Source organism: Microtus ochrogaster, chromosome 6 (assembly GCF_000317375.1).
Source record: "Microtus ochrogaster isolate Prairie Vole_2 chromosome 6, MicOch1.0, whole genome shotgun sequence".
NCBI lineage: Eukaryota > Metazoa > Chordata > Mammalia > Rodentia > Cricetidae > Microtus > Microtus ochrogaster.
Window position 1 is genome coordinate 26,847,685 of NC_022013.1, and position 21,601 is coordinate 26,869,285.

General features: G+C 51.1%; 2 protein-coding genes across 2 annotated transcripts in view; both read right to left on the reverse strand.

Annotated features, from left to right (window-relative positions):
* Positions 1-4,735, reverse strand: part of LOC101988512 (maestro heat-like repeat-containing protein family member 7) — a 37,433-nt gene extending 32,698 nt beyond the window's left edge. The window contains exons 1-6 of the mRNA XM_026779782.1: positions 4,541-4,735; positions 4,186-4,270; positions 1,274-1,338; positions 823-945; positions 630-709; positions 141-270 (exon numbers count right to left, since the gene is read on the reverse strand). Coding sequence (XP_026635583.1) covers positions 141-270; positions 630-709; positions 823-945; positions 1,274-1,338; positions 4,186-4,270; positions 4,541-4,735 — 678 coding nt within the window. The remainder of the gene's footprint in view (positions 1-140; positions 271-629; positions 710-822; positions 946-1,273; positions 1,339-4,185; positions 4,271-4,540) is intronic.
* A 1,536-nt stretch (positions 4,736-6,271) lies between these two features.
* Positions 6,272-21,228, reverse strand: Inava (innate immunity activator). The gene is made up of 9 exons (XM_026779632.1): positions 21,034-21,228; positions 20,294-20,418; positions 19,698-19,814; positions 18,864-19,086; positions 14,806-14,859; positions 13,815-14,037; positions 13,082-13,255; positions 9,252-9,936; positions 6,272-7,962 (listed from the first exon to the last, which is right to left on the reverse strand). The coding sequence occupies exons 1-9, from the start codon at positions 21,086-21,088 to the stop codon at positions 7,870-7,872; spliced, it is 1,749 nt and encodes a 582-aa protein (XP_026635433.1). The 5' UTR covers positions 21,089-21,228; the 3' UTR covers positions 6,272-7,869.
* Between the last annotated feature and the right edge of the window lie 373 nt (positions 21,229-21,601).

Genomic DNA, 21,601 nt, shown 5'->3' on the forward strand with positions numbered 1-21,601 from the left:
AAAAAAAAAAAAAAAAAAAAAGCTGGCTAGAAACAAACCAAGCTAAGGCTGGGCAGTTATAAATAAGACTCCACGTGATTTATTTGAGAGTTGGGTGGTGGGTCCCCCAAAAGTGCAAAAAAAACAACAACCACCATTACCTGGAGGTAGAGACTAGCGCTGTCCTTTCGGTCTATACTGGGCATGATGGGCGGCAGGGAGAAGATGCTGCTGATGCTCACGTTGACCAGGTCCAGCTTCTGGCATAAGTGGAAAGGTGGCTTCACCTGGCTTGGAGGAGAAGCAGGTAACAAGGGACTTTCGGGGGGCCTGCGTGAGGCTGAGGGATATTTTCAGAACCCTCTGGGGGAAGCTGCTCTGCTATTCTCTGAGGTACAAACCAAGGACCACTTTTCAGTGACTCCTTGTCAGGGTGGGGGAACACTGACTAAGGAGACTTCCTACACTTGATGCCCTAATAGATTTCCAATTGGTCCCTCTGGTCCCAGGATATGCAGATGAAGTGGCAACTATAGACTTTGCCACTTTTAGCCTCCAGCCAAGTTCCCAAACTTTGCCTGTCTTCCCAACCCAAACGTCCTCAGGACCAGAATCCCCAGGGGCTGGGAGAGGGTCTGTGGGGAAGGAACCTCAGGGCCACGATGCAGAGCATGGCTTGCTGACGCACTCCGCTATCCAAGGTATCGGTGGGTTCTTGCCGGATGAATGTCTAGAAGGATCAGGGAAAATAAGAATTTACCTCAGAAAGGGTCACCAGTCTTGGGTTGAAGGACTGCCACCTTCAACCCAGAGTGACCAACTAAGAGTTATGTTCTTTCTCACCTCAATTTTCTTGGCCAGAAGCGTTTTGGGATAGTAATTATTCATGTTGCCGTTTGCCTGGTAACGCACAACACTGCACAGAGTTGCCACAGCATTCAGGAAATTCAGCTTCTCTAAATGAGACTAAGGCAAAAGACAAAACCAGTCTCGGAGCACACCATGAGACCTGCACTCCACACTCTGCCCAGTCTCAACCAGACTGAAGTATTGGTTATGCCCCGGTGCTAGACAGCACTGATATTTCCAGCCTCGGTAGCCTTCTGGGGGACAGGAGGGCAAGAGTCTACAAGGAAGGTCCTTTAAAGAGGAAGGATACCGCCGCCTTGTCTAGTGGCCTGGCCTCCAAGAGCCCCTGGCGAGCTGACATTCTGGTGGTCTTAGGAACAGGGCTAAGGAAAGATTTTTCCCCTTTGCTCCTCAGTTCTCAGAGAGTCGTAGAGAATTTTCTTACCATCTCGCCTGGTTCCATAAAGTCCAGAATTAGCTGATAGGCTTCTTTTTCTGATTGGCACAATCCTGAAAAGGGAGGTGTCATTGAAGGAGGTTAGCTGATTTCATCAGGTGGGCTAGGAAGGACAGGCTCTCTTCTCCTCCCCCTCCGCTGAGAAGACCAGAAAACCACCAAGGTGCAGCGAGGGCATGCATAGCGCCTCTCACAGGTCTTTCACTTAGACTTACAGCTCTCATTTAGATTTTGTGCATCAGATGTGGACACTGATTCGAGAATGATTAGGAAGGGAGAAGCCTTTAAGTCCCTCTCAGTGTCCCACAGATTTCGGGGGACTGTCCCACACTGCCTTTGAAAGTCCTGTTTATGGCTGGGCAGAGGTTGCACACACCTTTAATCCCAGCACTCAGGAGGCAGAGACAGATGGATCTCTGTGAGTTTGAGGCCAGCCTGGTCTACAAGAGCTAGTTACAAGACAGGCTCCAAAGCTATAGAAAAATCCTGTCTTGAAAGAAAGAAAGAAAGAAAGAAAGAAAGAAAGAAAGAAAGAAAGAAAGAAAGAAAGAAAGAAAGGAAGGAAGAAAGAAATGAAAGAAGAAAGAAGAAAGAAAGAAAGAAAGAAATTACTGGTTGTGAATGGACTTTGAGTCTCAAGTCGGCCTTGAGAGCCTTTCTTATGGACCTGAGGGAAATGACCATAACCTAAAGGGCCTGCCGCAATGAAAGGTGAAGACTGCGTTAGGAGGGAGGCTGGGAAGAGTCCAGAGGGATAAGAATGAAGGCTATGGCAGTGTATGGCCCCAAAGCAGCACAGATAAGGGGCCTGAGCTCAGGCCTCTGCTGTTCTTCCACATCACCCTACACACACACACACACACACACACACACACACACACACACACACACACACACACACACACGATCCCAGGCGGGGCTTGAGGGCACAGCATGGCTCTTCCGTTCACTAGCCTGCGGCCTGAAGCAAAGGAAGCTCCCAACTTAGTTTCCTCAGTTGTGCAATGGGGAAGATGGACCTCCACGTTGTGGGGTTCAATGAACTAATAAAGGCAGAGGGATCTTCAGTAAACCAGTGCCTACCACCCCCACCAGCCCAGGACTGTTGAGCATGCCTGTAATCCTAGCATCTGGAAGGTAGAAACAGAACCAGGAGTTCAAGGTTATCCTTGGCCAATATTGCGTGCAAGGCCAGCCTGAACCTTCAGAGGGATGAGCTGAGAGACTGAAACCTCAGCCCAGAGAGACAAATGGTAGCATAGCAGGGGGGGGGGCAGCAGTAAGCTGTCAGATCCGGAATCTATTTTGATGATCAGCAGAGACAGATGGTGGACATGATGACAGTGTGGAAGTTAGGACTGGGATTCGGAGGTAGGGCACTTGCTCAACATGCTGAACGGCCTGGGTTCAACTCCTCGGGAAAATTACAAAACACAATCTCATTAGGCATAGTGGCACACACCTGTGTACACACCTGTGCACACACCTGTGCACACTCCTGTCATCCAAGCACTTGGGAGACACATACAGAGGATCTTGGGTTTGAGGGCACCCCGGGCTATTTAGGTTGAGATTTAAGCCTGCCTGGCCTTCTCCTTTTAGACAGAGTCTTGCTACATTACTCAAGCTTGTGAGTTGCCTGCCTCGGCCTCCTGATTAGCTAGGATTGCAGGGATGCAACACCATGCCTTATCCAAAAGTCTATTGATATCTGCACTTTGATGCCTGGTAGACATTTTAGAGTAAAATCCTGTCTCAGAAAGTGAAAATAGATACCAAAGCTAACAAAATTCAAAGAAAGAGCTGTGGCGGCACACACGTGTGATTCTAGTGGAGAGGCTGAGGCAGAAGGATCAGTGCAAACGTGATGCCCGCTTCCTCTACAGAATGAACTCCAAGGCAGCCAGTGCCATGGTACACGGTGCCACATAGCAAGACTCTGCTTTGAGGGGAAAATGCCATGGTACATGGTACCACATAGGAAGACTCTGATTCAAGGGGGAGGAAAAAAAAAACCAAAACCAAAACAAGCAACAGATTAAGTTCTGGCCTGAGAAACTAGAAGGATTGGGTTGTTGTTTGTTGACCTGAGGAGACCTGGAAATGGTAGTAAATACAGAGTTCAGCTGGAGCATGGACCATGCTGATTCTGAAATGTCTACCAGGCATCAAAGTGCAGATATCAATAGACTTTCGGATAAGGCATGGTGTTGCATCCCTGCAATCCTAGCTAATCAGGAGGCCGAGGCAGGCAACTCACAAGCTTGAGTAATGTAGCAAGACTCTGTCTAAAAGAAGAAGAGGAGGAAGGGGAGGGAGGAGGAGGGACGGGGGAAAAAAGAGAAGACGGACAGAATAAGAGCAAGTAGAGGTGCTAGCCACCAAGGCTGAGAGGCTGAGTTCGATCTTCTAGACCCACACTGGTGGAGAGGACCTACTCCTATAAGTTATCTTTTGACCTCCACACGTGTGCCATAGCATGTATGCACAATTCACAGCACACACACACACACATACACACACACTAAAGGAATAAAGGACACTTAAACTGAAAAATACTGGTGGTGTCGGAACTCGGACTTTGGACACTGCAGGTGTCTGTTAGAGGTTGATGGCTTGCACTACAGCTCCCCTGAACATCTAGTTGTCTTTAGGTGAACTATGGCCAAGATCTTTGACAATGTCAGTGTCCAGCTCCAGGCCTCTCAGGGAGGCAAGCTTGCGAAAGGGGCAGACCTGTAAAGACGAGAGCTGTGGGGGTGGGGGTAGCCAGCAGTAAGTGGACATGCGCCCTTGGAGGGGCGTCTCCCGCAAGGGCCAGGCAATCATCCTCATCCTCACCCACTTCCAAATGGTGGCAGTAAGATGAGAGATACCCGGGCCTGGGGAAAGCTGCTCACCCGAGAAGCATGGCTTCAAGAAGAACTCGTAAGTCGATGGATGAAATGTTACTCTGCTCAGATTTTCCTCCAGGTGTCGATTCGTCTGCGCACCCAGGACAGAACCCAATAGTTTGTGATGGGACTGGCAGTCAGGCCTGGCGTGAGCTGGGTCTTCTTGGGGAGTCAGGGTTAGTATAGGGGGAGGTTGCAGGAGACAGCCTGACCATTTACAGGAAAAGGATGGGGTTGGAGGATGGTGGTTCAATAGCAGAGCACTGCCATTAGCCTTAGTGTACACTGAGGCTCTAAACGTATCCACGGCATGGGGGCAGAGTGCAGAAAACAGGAGAATAACTACAGGAAAAGAACCAACCCAAGATGCTGCCCATGCTGGCTCCCCTTTGTCAGCTTCCCGCTTCATCTGCTCCCTCAGGGGAAGGGGCACAACCCCAGGTGCACAGCCCCCTGAAGGGTCCTGATTACTTATGATTTGTGTAGGCACCTGTTCCATCCAAGGATCTCCCCGGGGTGATAGCAGACTCAAGTTGGATCTCAGGGAAGTCTCCATCTATGGCTCTGGGTGTCTTAAAGGCCAAATCCCAAAGCTGCTCTGAGCAGAGAGGCTTCATTCCTGTTCCCTGGGATTCATCATCCCACTTCTGCCCTCTGGTGGGGGGGCTAAGTGCTCCACACGCCTGCCCTTCCCAGACATGGTGCAGCAGAAGCCTGTGGACTGAAAGGAACTGCTGCTTGACCAGGTCTTCACACTGGCACATTTCATGGCTGGCTGCTGAAGAAAAACTTTGATTTTCTTTTTTAACCCTTCCCCTTTAACTTGCCTTGCCTCCTGCACAGATTAACTCAGCAGAGCCCTCTGATATTGGCTCAAGTTTTTCCTGGAGTTGGGGGTGGAGGCTGGAGAGATGGCTCAACAGTTAAGAACATTGACTGATCTTCTGGAAAGCCTAGGTTCCATTACCAACACCCTCACAGTAACTCCAGTTCCAGGGAACCTGATGCCCTCTTCTGGCTGAAGTGGGTACTGCACACACATAGTGCACATACAGTCAAAACACCCACACACATTTTTTTAAAAAAAAGTCTAAAAATATATTTCTTTGGCCTAACAGATAACAAGTGGCTAAAATACAAAATTGAATACTCGCCTAACATGTGTGAAACCCTGGGTTCCATCCCCAATGCAGCAAAGAAAAGTTCAAACTCACCACAAAATAAGTTAAATCCAAAATCAAGTCCCTACTGCCGACAGCTAAAAGTTAAATGGATGCTCAGATCTGAGATTAGGATGCCCACAGCTTCTCTCTACAGGCTCTGGAACTACCTTCCCTCCCTGCCTAGCCCCTAGTATAAAGTAACCCCCAGGCCTAAGGAAGTCAGGCCCTCGAAGGTCATATGCTCACAGTCCCTAGGGCTGGGCACCCAGAGCAGAGCTGCAGTCACACCAGCATAACCACCTGCCTGACCCTTTGTGACCTACCTCTTTCCTTGACTGTGGGCAGGGACAGGCAAAACAGAGACCCCTTTACTTGACACATGCTACCTCAGACTCAGACCATAAGCATCCCCAGAAACTGGAGTCATAGGGGGCATTCTGCTCCCAGTTCCTGAGCATCCCAACAGGGCCCAGTGAAACCTGCAGTCTCCCACTCTCCACCCCCCTCCCCGGGCTTTTTGCAGAAACACAGGAGTTATGGACAACCCCTTTTTTACCCAAGGAAAGCCTGTTTTTCCAGCTACAGGAATTGTTTCTCACAAGCCTCTAACCACTGCTTGGCTTGGGCCATTTGACACCAGAGGTGAGCCTGTCCCAAAATCTGATCTCTCTGGAGATGACTTCCGAAGCATAGCCCTCAGTCCCTGGAGACATCAAGGAGCTGCGAAGGATTCCCTTAGGTCAAAGAAGCAACTTGGGTTGCTCTGCCACTCCACCCCTCCCTAGAGACATGGCCAGACCGTTGGAAAGGTGAGCCAGACGCCCAGGGAGCTGGGCACAGCCTTTGTCAGAAAACTCTACACATGTACACACACACAAAATCCTTCCTCCTCAGCTGGGCCAATCAGACTTTATTGAAGTATTTGGCACAACGTTGCACAGTTTCAGCCCTGCAGCTGTGGGCACCGCCACTGTGCAAACACACGAAATAGCTGTTAGGTAAGACCAATAAGTTAACGCGGAGGGTGCTCAGGCGTGGGGAGGGCCCAGCACTCAGATGTCTCCCAGCTTTGTGACTTAGGATCTAAGGCACTTAGGGATCCAGAGAACACACTGGGAAGGGGCATCTATACACTAGGGAAGGGGCTCAGAAGCCAGACAAACACAAGCAGGGCAGCCAAACAGTGGAGAGCAGAGCTGGGACGACGGTAGGATGCGGTGAGAACACGGGACAGAAACGCCTTGTGCATCTCCTCGAGCTCGCCTTAGCCCCCTAAATTCCTAGCACCGCCCTCCCCCAGCCCCAGTGCAATGGGCCACACTGTTTTCTCTCCAGCAGGAGAAACAGATCATTAGAGTCAGGCATCTGGCGTTTGTCCAGTCCAGAGAGGAACCAGAGAAGTGCTCAAGTGGAGAAGGCCACACAGACTCACAACCGCTTACCTGGGCATCTGACCTGGCAGCAAAGGAACTTAATTGTACCAGTGGTCTAAGCGTAGGCAGCTTCCAGGCTTGCCTGGTCTCAGGAGCTGGGACAACTCATTCATGTTATCTAAGCCAATCCGGCACCCTATAGGGAGTCATTAATGAACTTCTCCGGGTGGGAACAAACAAGGACTTTTCTCAGAGCAGAAGCTAGCTGAGCAGAAAATGGAAGGAGCAGTAACTGCCTCCTCAAACACTCCACAGAAGTGGCACTCAAAAAAAATGTATTCATGTGTATATATATATACATTTTATATACATGTATACATTTTTTTAAGGTGCTGGCTTCTAGGACTATGAAGATTTCAGAGGGCATACTTGCTAACCAGCCTAGCCTCACATTGGCCAGCAGTGCCTGTGAAGGGCGAGGTGTTCCCCACCAACCAGCCCTCTGATTAGACAGTCTAGTGTAGCCTCAAAGTCCAGGTTCAGTGGTCTGAGAGCGCAAAGGTGTGGAGACAGAACAGAGGTGGAGGCTGCTAGCAGAGACTGTAGGGTTGGGAGAACAGCAGGAAGACAAGGCTCCGCCAGGACATAGTGACTTTCCTGCCATTGAGTGTGCATCACAGAGCACATAAAAGGGAGAGGAGAATCCTGCCCAGCGTATGGTACCCAAAGATCTGGGAACAAGGGAAGAGTCCTTGTCGTGTGTGTACCACATCCCGCCTCCCACGGTCGGAACCAGCAGCTACCTCAGGAAGAAGGCACAGAGCATCGGGGGAATCCCAAGGGGCCTCTAGGCCACTTGGACTGCATAAGAAGATAAATGCTGCCATAGCCCAGCAAGTCCTTAAGTCCAAAAGGCCAGACTCCTGGGGATAAAGTACAATCATATTATAGGAACCGTAAAGACAAATCACAGATATAAATCCTCAGGTCAGGGCTTCTGGAAAACGCTCATGTAAAAAACAAAGGCTTCAGCTCTGAGTCATCGGCCGGCGATGAGGGCAGGAGAGCCGAAGGAAGCACTTAGGGGTGAGGGGTGTCAACCCCAGCTCCAATATGAAAGTCTTTTCCAGCTGTGGCCAAGGCTTTCAACGTAGTTACACCTGGCTGATGATCTCGCCGTTCTCAGGCACAAAGACTTGCACCGGAGCCCCATCTGGTGACCTCCGGAGTACACACACTGGGGGCACCTGTCACAGGGAGAAAGGAGAGGCGGATGAGCAAACTGGGCAGACATGTCAGCACTGAGAACACACTCACACCTTTTTTCTTGCTTAAAAGCATAGACCACCACAAACCAAGCCCCTGTGGTCTGCTCCCGCCCTCCCCAAGAATGATACTCCCAGATACCCCCCACCCCCTGTATCTGTTTACCACTCCAGGTTCTTTGGGGTGTGACGGGCACCCTGACCTTCTTCCCCACCTTTCCTGGCCTCATGTCTCATCACCGTCCCTGTCTGACAGGTTGGGATGGGCCAAGCCTAGACCAAAGACAGGTCCGAGCTCGCAGGAAGAGAAAAGCATGTCAGCTGGAAGGGTGTTCAGCCTGGGACTGGGCCAGGGTGCTGCCCAGCCAGGGATGGCAGCTGCAACAGCCCAAAGAACCAGGGGGGAGGGGAGGATGATGCAGCTGGGCTGCTGGGAATCTGGGGTCTCAAAGAAGCAGCTTGTTGGTAACTTCTAGAGCGTGTCCCCTGCACAGCCTTCTGAATCAGGAAGGGAAAAGAAAGAGAGGATTCATGCCTGCTATCCTCGCTCTAAGAATGAAGAAATGGGTCTCACAGAAACCTAGGTTGCATCCCTACCCAAAGTCAGTGTTCTTAAGCCGAAATGCTACCACTGCAACCTACCTCCCTACCCTGGCCTCTGGGAGCCTGGGTGATATTACCTCTCACTCAGCGCTCTTGTGCATTGATCTAGTCATTTTGGATGCTTCATCGCCCTACGAGAGGAGTCACTTACAATGCCTGTCTTTTTGAGGGGGAGAAATAGAAGCCTGTGAGTTAAGTAACCCACAGGAACATATAACTTGTAACAAGTGGGGCTGAGATTAGAACCGGGTACTCTAGCTGTTAACCAAGAAACCATTTCAGCTTGGCTGCCCTGAGTTGCTTTCTGCAAGCCCGTTTTCCAGATTCTCCCTTTGTCCTGGGCCCTGGAGTCAGGAAATTCCAGGGGTTAATTTGGGTTGCACATTTGGTTACACGGAAGTTTATCTGTTGTGTGGATCGTCTGTGAAGCCATTAGGGGGAAATCTCCACAGCTATCTGTGTGGATGATCTTTACAGGGCCACACTGGTATGTGCTCTTGCAGGAGACACTAGACACAGCAGGCACAAGTCAGAGACACCCCTAGGGAGGTCAGAAGTGCCTTCTAATGCCAAAAGGATACACTCTTTTTTTAGCCTAATTTTCCCAATTAGGGATTACTTGGCCAGCAGTCTGCTGATCTAATGTCTTCCCCCAGGGGATGCTCGACCTGTGTCCGGGGTCCTGAGGCCCGCCCGAAGCTCTCCCTCCCGGGAGGCAGGCTCCTAACGCGGAAAGCCCCTTGGCGGTCCAGTGAGTGGGGACGGCTGCTCCGGAGACGTGCCCGCTCATGCCACCACTTGAGCTCCTCGGAGACGGCTGCCTTGCTGAGTGCCCTGCCCGCGGGACTGTCCTTCAATGAGGGTGTGCGCACGATTCGGCTGTGGGAGGGCACCAGCCGCTGGTAGCGCAGGGGAGCGCCCTCCTCATCGTAGGCAGCACTTAGGGCGGTACGACACAGCTCCCACTCGCCTGGTGGCAGATGGCCCTCGGCCACCATCACGTAGCGCCCTGTTGGGAAGTATCCAGCGGGCAGCAGAAGTTTAGGGTAGTGAGGGGCCAGCTCTCGGCCATAGGCTGGGCCCCAGGCCCCATGATGGCGAGGTGGCTCAGGGGGACCAAGGGGCCGCAGAAAGGAAATGTCTGGGCTGCTGCTGCCCGGTGAGGTGGGGTGGGAGATGCTGGAGACATCAGAGCCGCTGTCTTCAGAGCAAGAGTGGCAGGCAGGGTGCGGCAGTGGGGGCTTGCTGGGCGTGAAGCAAGAGTCCGGCACCGTCACCGTGTAATGGGTGGGGCGGCGGCGGGGAAAGGCACTGCGGCCTCGGCCCTCTGCCCCTGATCGGAAGGAGTCCATCCTGAAGAGGAAAGCAGGAAAGCTCTCAGTGGGGGAGGAGCCACACTGTTATGATAAGTTATGACTTTGGAGGTCAGTGTTCTATTCCAAAGCCAAGGCAACGAGCGTGTGCTAGGCTTACTCTGGTCAGACCTCCTCAGTCTTGTGCTTATATGCAGAAGCAACACATTTCCTCCCAGCATGCTCTATTGCTATCTGCTCCTGCTCCATTCGCCTAAGTGATTTCTTCTAGCTCTTTTCATGTAGGGATAAACTGAATCCATGGGTGCTGGCATGAGTCACAAAATCCAGGTCACAAGTCCCTTGATAAAATAGGTAAGTGTTACATACAATACATCCTGTGGACTTTAAACCATCTCTGGAGTTCTTATAATTCCTAATGCGGTGCAAAGGCCATGTACTAGTTCACGTACTGTACTATTTAGGAATAGTGACGAGAATCTGATGAACGGGGAATGTGGCTCAGAGGTAAGAATATTTGCTTAGCATGCATGAAGTCCTGGTCAATGCCCAGCCCTTCAAAAGGGATTTTGTTCCTGTCCGATACATATTTTTTTTTTTAAAAGGATTTTGGTTTCTCAGTCGATTCGAACCACAGATAGAAAAGCCGACATTCTGCGATATCCATGTCACATTCCCCAGGCAGCGAGGGTACACTCTGCTCAGTAACATTTCCTTCAGACGCTGTCTGCTTAGACATTGTCGAGCATCTAACTTCAATGTGAAAAGCTTTTATGTGTTCCAAAGGGCAGGAGCATGCAGGGTGGGATCAAATCTAGCCCCTGCTCTGCTTACATACTGGGCATGGGGCAGGATTCCCTTTGAAATTTCTGTACAAAGACATTGTTTATAAAATGACCTTGGTGGTAGTGACAGTATAAAACCAGCTTTACTTTGGAGCCATTGCACCTGTCAGGTTGATGAGCAACCTGAAGAGGCTTTGATGCTATCAGGTAGGCATGGCTAGCACCACTTTTCATATCTCGTTGACTGAAACTACTACTATCAGGTAGTAGGGGCTTGGAAAGAAACATACGGTTGGTTTTCATTACTCATAGGTTTAGTATTTGCCAATTCACCCATTTGCTAAAATTGATTCCAAAGTCAATATGGGCAGCGTTTTGCAATGGCTAATCTTGTCCACTTGACAGGATCTAGAATCACCTACAAGACAAGCCTCTGGATATGTCTGTGAGGAGTTTCTATACTGGGTTAGTTGAAGTGAGAAGACCACCCTAAATATGGGTGGCACCTTTCCATGGGCTAGGGTCCTGGACGGAATTAAAAGGACCGAGAGTTGCTGAGCCTGGTGGTGCACACCTCTGATCCCAGCACTCAGGAGGCAGAGGCAGGCGGACCTCCAAATTCAAGGCTAACCAGGTCTACAGAGTTCCAGGACAGCCATGACTACACAGAGAAACTCTTCTTGAAAAACAAAAACAAAACAAAGGAACTGAGAATGAGCTGGGAAGCAGCATTCATCTCTCTCTGCTTCCTGGCCGCAGATGCACTGCGTTACCTCATCCTCCTGCTGCCATGCCTTCCCTACACAGTGGACAGCACCTCCAACTGTGATCCAAAGCAAAACCTCCTTCCTTGAGTTGCTTTGTCTGGTATTTTAATCCCAGCATCGAAGGAGAAAAGTAACTAACACATAATCATGGTTGCTTGGCGCAGCAAAGGATACAGATTGCTTTAAGAACACATCTCCAGCAGAGGTTGACCAAGGGTCAAGTGCTGAGTTTGGTGTGGGTAATATAGAGGTACCGCACAAGGAGGCTGAGGCAGGAGGATGGTGGATTCCAGGCCAGGCTAGACTACACAGGGAAATCTTATCTACCAGCAAACACAACAATAACAAAACACAGCTGGGGTACATAGAAAGCTTCTCCATCACTCATGGGGCCTGGGTTCCTTCTCCAGCTCTGCCCCACACTGAAATAGAACTAAATAGTTCATGTGTGGCCATCATACTTCATCCTTCAGACTTCCTGTAGTATTTATTACTTAGTGTATGGGGAGGGAAGGTGACTATTATTTTTTATTTGCTTGCTTTTTTTGTTTTATTTTTGTTTATTGAAACAGGTTTTGTGTAGCTTTGGAACCTGTCCTGGAACTCGCTCTGTCAACCAGGCTGGCCTCAAGCTCACAGAGATCTGCCTCTCTCTGCCTCCCAAGTGCTTGGATAAAAGGCGTGTGCCACCACTGCACAGCTTGCTTGCTTGTTTCGAAAAAGGGTCTCTCAATGTAGTCCTGGCTGTCCTGGACCTTGTTCTGTAGACCAGGCTGGCCTGGAACCCACCTGCCTCTGCCTCTCAAGTGATGGGAGGTACCACACCCGACTACTTTATATTTCAAATGACCCCACAAGTGATGCTGAACTGCTCCCTGCAGTTTCAAAGCACAAGAACACTGTGAACCGTCCTGTAGTAAAATAAGACTGCTAGATCAACTTCATTCAGACTAACTTACAGTGTCATTTGGCAAGGGTTTAGTGTTAATGAAGCCACAGATGTATTAAGTGTCCTAAACAGAAACTCATGTTCAACAAGGACATATGCAGTACTCGGTTAATGAGCAACACTGTCACCAAAATCTGTATTTCCTTAAGACAGAGGTTCTCAATCTTCCTAATACTGCAACCCTTTAATACATGTTGTGGTGACCCCCAATAAAATTACTTTTGTTGCTACTTCGTAACTGTAATTTTGCTACTGTTATGAAATGTAATGTAAATATCTGTGTTTTCAGATGGTCTTAGGTGACACCCCTGAAAGGGTGTGTGTCTAGACCCACAGGTTGAGAACCTCTTCTATTGATGTTTTCAGCCATGCTGTAGTCCATGACTACCGTGAATAACAAGAACCAACTGTGCATCGACTGGAAAAGTATGCTTTGTTGGCGACCAACAGTAAAGCAATATTCGCCAGTGTGTGAAACCAGGGTGAGGCTGGGAACCTCGTGTCAAGGAATCCTCCTTCGCGGATGAAATGCTTTGCACTTGACCTCCTCAGAGAGGCACCCCAGAGGGATGCAAAGGAACACCCAAGGGGCTAGCCCTGTGTCACCCAGGGTGTCTCAGCCGTATCTGCGTAGCTGGGGATGGGAATGGGCGGTCCCCTACACCCCTAAGGTAGCCTTCTTACCTCAGAGACTGCGACTGGCCCCTCCTGCCCTGCATCTCAGGGGTAGCTGGGGCACTGGTGCGGCCCTGCCACTGACCAGGAACATTTCGGATGGGGACCACATGGTAGGAGGCAGGATCTAGCAGCCATAGGCTGGAGGCGCTGGGCTGCTCCTGAGGAGTGGTGGCTGGGCTGCTGCAAAGAGATGGGGGATGTCGGTGGCCGCAGTGTTTTATTTAGAGCGGTGGTCCTCCACCTTCCTAATGCTGTGACCCTTTAACACAGTTCCTCAAGTTGTGGTGACCCCCAACCATAAAATTATTTTTGTTGTTACTTTAGAACTATAATTTCGCTACTATTGTAAATTATAAAGTAAATATCTGTGTTTTCACAGACAACCCTTGTGAAAGAGTCTTTCCCCACCCACAAGGCCAGGACCCACAGGTTGAGAACCTCTAATTTGAAGGCTCACAACGCTGGGGCCTCAGTGGGAGTGGTACAAAGTGTCAGCACCCCAAAAGGCTACCAGTTCTCACATCTCTGGCATCACCCAGCTAATAAGAGTGATCACTTGGGCATTCCCCATCCACAGCCCCAGTCGGGACCACCCTAGTGACCACCTGCACATCCCTCATCCACAGCCCCAGTCGGGACCACCCTAGTGACCACCTGCACATCCCTCATCCACAGCCCCAGTTGGGACCACCCTAGTACTCTCCAACTATCTGCCCCCTGCCTTCCTCCCCAGCCTGACCTGGACTCGCTACTGAGCTCAGAAGACTTCCTGGGCTTCTCATAGGGGTGATCCAGGCTGGTCTCCTTCCATGGACTGTTTTGGATGGGGGCCCGTTCTAGGCCGCCAGACTCAGGTCCTGTTGGCTGCAGGCCCTCAAGGCTCTGGGGTGGAAGAGGCCGTGAAGGTGGTGCCGGTGCTGGTGCTGGGGACTCTGGGGGAGGTTTTGGTGCTTTGGAATCTTCTGCAAGGGTAGAAGAAAAGGCAGAGGCTGGGGAAAACCGGCTCAGCAAGAACCTCCACAGCCCAGGCTTTGCTCTCCCTCTTCGATGCCTTGACCTACTGCTCCAGGCTACAGCCCCAATCCCAGATAAGAAACACTGTTTTCTTCTCCCTTGGGACTCCTTCCCCCTTTCCCCAGTCCTATTTTAATTTTACACCTGCTTCCTTGCTCAGTCTCTCTACTCCACTTCCCAGCACTTGCTCACGGTGGGTGCCTGTCTGCAGCTACCTACTTTTCTTGTTCCTGCCTCACCTAGGTACCCTGTTTCCTTATTGGCCTGGGCACACCCTGGGCACGCCTGCATTGCCTTCCTAGTCCACTTTGACCCTCACTGCTCTCAGTCTTTTTAAACACAATCCTTAATCCATAGTCTTGTATGTCCTCTCCAGTGTTGCCTTCCTTTCAACCCCAGCAAGGATTTTGAGTAGCCCGTTCACTGGCTCTAACTGGCTCTGAAACACAGCCTCTGAGCGAAGCAGGGACACCAGGGTTAATGGGACAGGCTAGAGCTCATCGTTCCCTTCCTCATCAAAAGGACCCATTGAAAGAAGAGCTCAGCACATCCCCCACCCTCAACGGGGCATGAGCCTGGACACACAGCAACTGACATCAGATCTGAGGCAGACCCTTAGCTGGTGCCCCTGCCTTCATCAGCATCCTCAACTTTCCAGTCCCGCTGAGAGACCTCATTAGCAAACCCTGCAAATCCCCACAGCCTTGACATCTCACCTTCCTCCAGGAGTAGCCCATCAGACAGGGAACTGTCATCCGAAGCACTGAGCTCTGCAACAATCAAAGAGGAGGACAGAGAAGAGAGGCAGTGAGCCCAGAGTTAAGCTGCCCACTTCCTCTGCCAGGACAGCGGCTGAATTCCCCCAGGAAATACCCACTAGGTGCTAAACCATTTACTCAGAACCTATTACCTAGAGGTAAAAAGGGGTTCACAAATTGAGACATTTCAAGGCTCTGGACTACAGACTTCCCATCAGCCAACAATGCTCTTAGGATGCAGAGTATTTGGCCAGGGTGTCTACAATCTTCAAATACCCCAAATGCAACTCCTCTCCAAGGTCTCAGACATAAGAATTCCTATAGTACCCACAAGAGCAGTGGGGGTGGGAGTCTGGGCTGTGGGGACTATAGGGCCCTAAGAAGAGTGGCTGGCTAGTGCCCTGCCAGTCACCTGAGGGAACTGGAGCCCGGCAGTGCCACGTGAAATACAGCTGTCACTCATGACATGGGGTGGGGGAGGGGGAGCCCTATTTTTCTTTTGCCCCTGAACAGATGTGATACTCTGGAGTTTGAGGCTAATTCGGAGTGGCCCAAATGGAACCCAGAAAGCATTTTCAGCTGTTTGAGAACGGAGATGAGAAAACATTAATAATAGTTAATAATTAATTACTAATTAATATTAGTAATCTACTGTGCCAATCTTTTCCTAAATATCTCACCTGCGCTAATTCATGTAAAACCCCTAACAACTGAGGTAGATACCGTCATCTCCATGTAACTGGGGAAACCGAGTCTTAGCCCAGGCAAGGAGATTTGGGTCAATCCACCAAAAAGGCTGCCGAGGAAGAATTCACACCTGACCAGTCTTGCTAGAGGCTGTGCTCCAAATAAGCCACATCCCTTGATTAGCTCTCCTGTCAGCCAGTATAGGTCGTTACCAGAAAGTTCTAAGCGGAACAAACAGTCTCAACCATCTTAAAATCATTTGTTAAAAAGGCTGGTACACTTCATCCCACAGACCAAACGGTCTGTGGGCAGGTGGTCTGTGGGCAGGGCTGCACCGGTGAGGTCGTATTGAGACACAGCTCCAGAGTCGTGATGTCTGGCTGCCTCAGCACCAACAAGGCAGAGTTAGTTGTGATAAGGGACTGTATAACCCACAAAGTCTAAAATCTTTGTTCTCCAGGTCTTTATGGAGAAAATTGCCAATCTCTGTTCTGTAACTATAGCCAAAGATAAACTCTACCTATAGCAATTCTTATCGTCTGTGGCTTTGTGGCTAGGCTGCCGAGTAGCTAGCCAAGGCTTTGCATAGCTCACAGTTAACCTTTGCTTTGGGGTACAGTGATGAGAAGCCCTCTTGTTGAATTCTGGTTCTGTTTGGTGTCTTTTACAAAAAACTTTAAGAGCAATTATTATTTTTTTTTGCAAATGTCAAGTTAAAGAAATGATGCAAGTGATATTCTCACGGCCCACTAGTGCAATGTGGGTTCAAATCACAGGTGTTGATCAGGGTGGAAAGGTCTGGGAAGACATCATTCCCTGTCACCTCCAATCCTCACATAAACAGGACTGTTGGTTTTGTAGGTCAAAGGATACAATGCTGTGTGGAGTTCTGGAGTCACATGGCTTTGCAGGGTGGAAGCTGGGAGGACAAGCTGCCAAACACAGTGGCTCCTGAGATGCCCACTGTCTCCACCCTGTCCCAGTTTGGTCCTGGTTCACCCCTGTCCTGCTCCCTTACCTACCATGACTCTCCCTCCCCCCTCCCCCGCAGCCATGACAGAATACCCCAGGCAGAGGTAGAACCACAAAACCATACTTACTAAGCTACACTGCCCAACAAACCAAACCAGACTATGAGACTGCGCTAACTCAAATGAAAAGTTCAGTTCCTTAGTCACACAGGGCACAGTCCAAATGTCCAGGAGCTATGTGCAGCAGGCAGTCACCATACTGACCAGCACAGTGTTTCCATCGCTGAGTCCCTATTAGATAGTGCTGACTGACACTGTCAATCAACAAGCACATCCCGAGCGCCCATTGCATGAAGAGTCCAGGGGGTGGGTCTCGGCTTGCTCATAGTAAAAATTAGCTCAACGCCCGGCCGCTCCTTGCCACCTGCAGAGAACTAATTACCCTCACCTGGCTAATTACTTTCTCCAACTGAATAACCCTTGTGTGCAAAGGGGGTGGTGAGTGGGGTTTCGTTTTCTTTTCTTTTCTTTTTTTTTTGGTCTGTTTGCTTATTTTTCCTTTTGAATTGAAAACACCCTCTAGCCTCAAACTAATTATTAATCTCTCTTGACTTCCTCCTTTCCAGGTGAGCACAAGGGACGGGGGAGCCACGAAACAGGAATGGTTAGTCTAGAACTACTTCCTTCTGCACTCCCAAATCAGGACACTAGAACCCAGAACCTCGGGCCTGTCTGGAAGGCAGGGTCTGTCTGCGCCAGAGCCAAACGAGGCGCTGGCTGTGCCAGGTGTTTCCTCTGCACACCTCCTATCTTCTCTGGGCTAAAGGCCCTGAGAACCTCAGCTGCTAGCCTCCTACAGAGGGTTAAGCCAAAGCCCTAGGCACGTCCTGGCCTGCTTCCCCACTTCCGACAAGGAGTGTCATCAGTCTCAATGGCAGTGGTAGTGACACCATCCCCCGCACCCCAGCAAAGTCCCTCTCTGAGCAAAGGCGCCTAGCCATGGCAGCACCTACAGGCAAAGGTGGAGGGGGACCAGAGGGACTGAGACCCACTGGGACAGGGCGCATCTCATCATTAATGGCTCCTCCAAGTACAGAGGTGGCCCTTGGGGATCACTATGCTTCGATCATCTGGTATCTTTCCCATACCCAGGGCCTGTGGGAAATGGAGACCGAACAGAGTGCCCTTTTTCTTAGAGCCTTGGGAAGGGAGAGTGGTGTCCTGTACTGGGACCAGACCCACTGGAGGCCCTGGCTTTACTTCTGGGTTCTCCGTCAGCCATGACATAGAACATTGTTCTTTGCCATCTACTCCAGGTTTCCAAGGGTGACCTGGCTGGTGTCTGTTCACACACTCTGGAACTAGACGCAGCTGCCGAAAGCAATGCCTACCCGAGGCATGGAGCGTGGGGATCAGGAAGGACCTGCAGGCTTCTAACGTGTGTCCAGTCAAGGAAGAGAACCCAGCTGATGGGTGGCGACGGATACAGGGGCGCAAGGGAGGCTATTGCTCCACATGCTCTGATTCAAGGCTACAGTGAACAGATCAGCAGCTTGTCCCTGACACCCTCCTTCAGATGTGGCCAGGGCCAGGCCAAGAGATTTCTGGGAGCAGGGCTGAACCAGGAGTGAAATGGAGGTTACAAGTCCGGACCTGACAAACCGGATTTGGGTCAGGGCAAAGGAAAACAGTACCACCTGAGGGCTCAAAAGCTCACCAGACTGGACACACTGAGGTCATTTTTGGCTGGCTCTGGTTCTGAGGTGCCCCACAGCCTCATCTCTGGATCAGGGCTCAGGCACTAAGCTACGAGAATGATTCAGCAGAGAAGTGAAAACCAGAACTCCTGACCGCGGCAGTTGTAGACACTGAAAGCACTTTGAGGGTACAACTTGGACTAAACACCCAAGTCGGAGGCACTGAACCCATCAGCAATTGGCTACCAACAGCAACAGTCAATCCCAAAAGCTGCCTAACTCGGGCTGGAGGAAAGCGCACCAATGTAGAACCTTCGGTTCACTGCACTTTGCCCTGAAGGTAATATTCCAGATTGAATAAAACCCTTGGGTTATGATCAAGCAGAGAAACGCCTTCCATCTATAAAGTTTTGTAGAAGTGGGGTACTATGAGGGAGACGCAGAAAGAGGAAATGGATGGGGAAGGTCTCTCGGGGTGGAGATGCTTTGGTGGGGTACCTAGGTAAGGACGGAGCCTCCGTGGGCCCAGGAAGGAGTACTCTGATGGCGCGCGTAGTGCTAATGTGAAACATGAACACAGGCAGTAGCCAAAGGCATAATGCAAAATGGAGTACAGGGCTGCCTTGTGAGAGGCCTGCACAGCTCAGGAGAGCGGGCTCACCTCTGCCCAGGGAGGGCACAGTGGTGGGAGGGGGCTCGCTGTTCCTCCGCCGATCACCCAGGCGGCGCTCGAGCTCCCTCAGTTTCTTCTCCTCTTGCAGAGCCGCATGCTTCCGCTGCCTGCGAGCCTGTCTGCTGAGGTTCTCCTCCGCACACAACCTTCGAGCCGCCTCAGTGATCTGAAGCTGCAGAGCCAACTGGCGCTCCAGGCTGCTTAGAGGGTCCTGGGGAGGGGGGGTTGGGAGTGAGGGCCAAGAAGAGTCCTTGGCGCTAGGGGGAACAGAAGACTCCAGGTGGCTCTGACCTGGTGGTGAGCAGGCAGCAGTGTCCAGGGACACACAGCAAAGGGTGAAGCAGTGGGAGGGGCTCAAAGTCAACTGTCAATTATGAGAGTCCCACCCCAGCTACCTGCTGTGCAGGGCTGGGAGAGGACTTAAGTGGGGCACTTTCCTTCCTGACCCCAAAGAACCTAGCAGGTCAACTCATGGGAATCTAAGGGGAAGGTCACCTAAGGCCAGAGCCACCCCACCTCCTTCTACCTGGGCCGAGAAAGGCCGGCCTCATGCTACACCAACCCCCTTGGCAACCGCTTCTTCGTGGTGGTTACTGGTATTCTTAATCCTCTGCCAAGCCCAGTATCTTCCCTTGAGCTCAGCTCCCCGCTGCGGTGGTAGCATGCTTACTCAGAGCCATCTGGGCTACTCATGAGGAGAAGCCCTGGGTTAACACGGCCAGCACCCAGACTGGATGGCAGACATTGCCAGAGCACTGGACTGCTTCGGTAGTCAGCCTCCGGAGATGGGGCACAGTGACCATGACCTCTGACATGCCTCACCTCTCTGTGCAGAGCCCACTCATCCAGCTTGTACGCTGCTCCAATCCTACGCCGGACCTTGGGGGCCTTCTCTCCCGGCTTAAGGGGATATTCTGCTGGCAAAGTACCAGTCAGCTCCTGGGGTTGGGGGACAGAGTCAAGTCAGGCCCTCACCACCTGCTCCGCCCTCATCCAACCATTTAAACTTGCTCTCTAGTCCTACGTTGCATGGGCCTGACGTCCCAGAAACCTTAGAGATCAAGAATTCCAGAAATCAAGAGCAACTTGTGCTCTTGCCCAGCTCATCCCGTCATGCCACAGTTGTCTTCTTATTCCCATTCTCGAACACCCCGCTCTCTCCCCTTTCGCCTTCTCCGCCCATCTGATCACTTCCTCCCGAAGGCTACCCTTATCAAATGTGCATCTCTCTGACCTCTCATCTCTTCCTCTCCAGTACCTGAACCTCTGCCAGGTCTATTTCCCCTCTACCCAGTGTTCAGGTCAAACCCACATGAGGGAGATGCTAGGCCCACACCCCAGTCTGATTTCCAATCCCTTCAAAAATGTGACTTTCTCCTCAGCCCCAATATCCCAAAGCATAGCTCCAGGGGCCTCACCGCTTCCCTCAGGCAGAGCCTACGCAGTTCCTCCAAGCAGGCCTCCAGCCTTGCTTCCAGGGCCCTCTGCTGCTTGCGCACTGCATTGGTCAGCTCCTTCATTGGTGAAACAGGGCTGTCCGGGCCTGCGGGAAGACAAGGGACACCTGCTCAGGACTGCGGAAGCAAGGCATCCTTAGGACACTGTTGACCACTTCCAGGAGTGCGCACTCCCCTACAGTCTCATGCTTGCCCACATATTACAAGCTAGCTGCTAAGGTATGTGTCACAACCACAAAACATCCTATCTCCTGGCTGCCCAAAGGTTGGGACCATTATAGTACAAAGGGAGAGCTGCCCCACCAGGTGACCTGAGGGGAGAAGGGGTCATGGGCAGAACTGTGTCTTCCCCTGTCTCCTGTCCTTTCTCGAAGCCAGGGAAGTCTAGACCCACAGGCTCAGGCTTAGTAGAGAGGACATTAACAGTCGTTAGATAAGTTTTCGGCTTCTTAGTTCATCGCTGCAGCTAAAGTTGGACACAGCAGATCCTTGCTCCAGACAGGACAGAAACTCCTGGCTAGTGCCTTCCAGCAAGGAAAACTACAGTTCCTAGAAGTGCCAGATCATCCAGTACCCCCACTTCCCTTGCCACCTTCTCCTTCTCCAGCCCTTTGGAAGGTTTAGCTTAACTAGCCCAAGGCCTAGGGACTCAGTCTGGAGTCAGCAGCGACCAGGGCAGGGGAATTTCCTATATCACTCACCAGACTGCAGGATGATGCCACTGTCCGTGTCACTGACCTCATCCTTACTCTCCATGATGAATTTCTGGGGGGAAGGGGCACAGAGGAAGAAGGGGCTGCGCCGGTCCCAGCCTGCGCCAGGATGGGTAGGTTGCCTGGCGTTTTCCCAGCTTTTAAGAGAAAATAACAAGAACACTCTGTGAAGCCGCCTGTGGTTTCAATGCTTGAGGTGGGGAAGTGGAAGTGAGGATTGTGTTTCTGGAATGATCTGGGGGTGAGAGGTTTTCTGGGGGTGGTGGGACACTCTTAGGGTACAGCTTAGCTCCCCCTCAGAAAGTCCTCTAGGTCCAAAGAGGTTGGCTGAACTGGTGGCTGTACAAAAACAAGGAAAATAACAAAGAGAAGATGAAAAGGAGGGAAGATGGAACAGGATGGCAAAGGGGGGAGATGAAAAGCTGTCTTTAAGAGGTATAGCCATCTTCACCTAGAGAACACAGGAGGCATGAGGCATGGCCTGCCTACTGCTTCACTGGCTAAAGGCACTGGCAAGAAATGGCTGGGCAGTGAGCACAAAGCCAAAGCCAATCTG

Excerpts from the sequence above, each read along its gene's own strand:
- Inava (XM_026779632.1), bottom strand. The coding sequence starts at position 21,088 with ATGGAGAGTAAGGATGAGGTCAGTGACACGGACAGTGGCATCATCCTG. Across the intron at positions 19,815-20,293 it reads GGCTCTGCCTGAGGGAAGCG|GAGCTGACTGGTACTTTGCC; the intron begins GTGAGGCCCCTG and ends CCCCAACCCCAG. Across the intron at positions 13,256-13,814 it reads GAGCTCAGTAGCGAGTCCAG|CAGCCCAGCCACCACTCCTC; the intron begins GTCAGGCTGGGG and ends ATCTCTTTGCAG.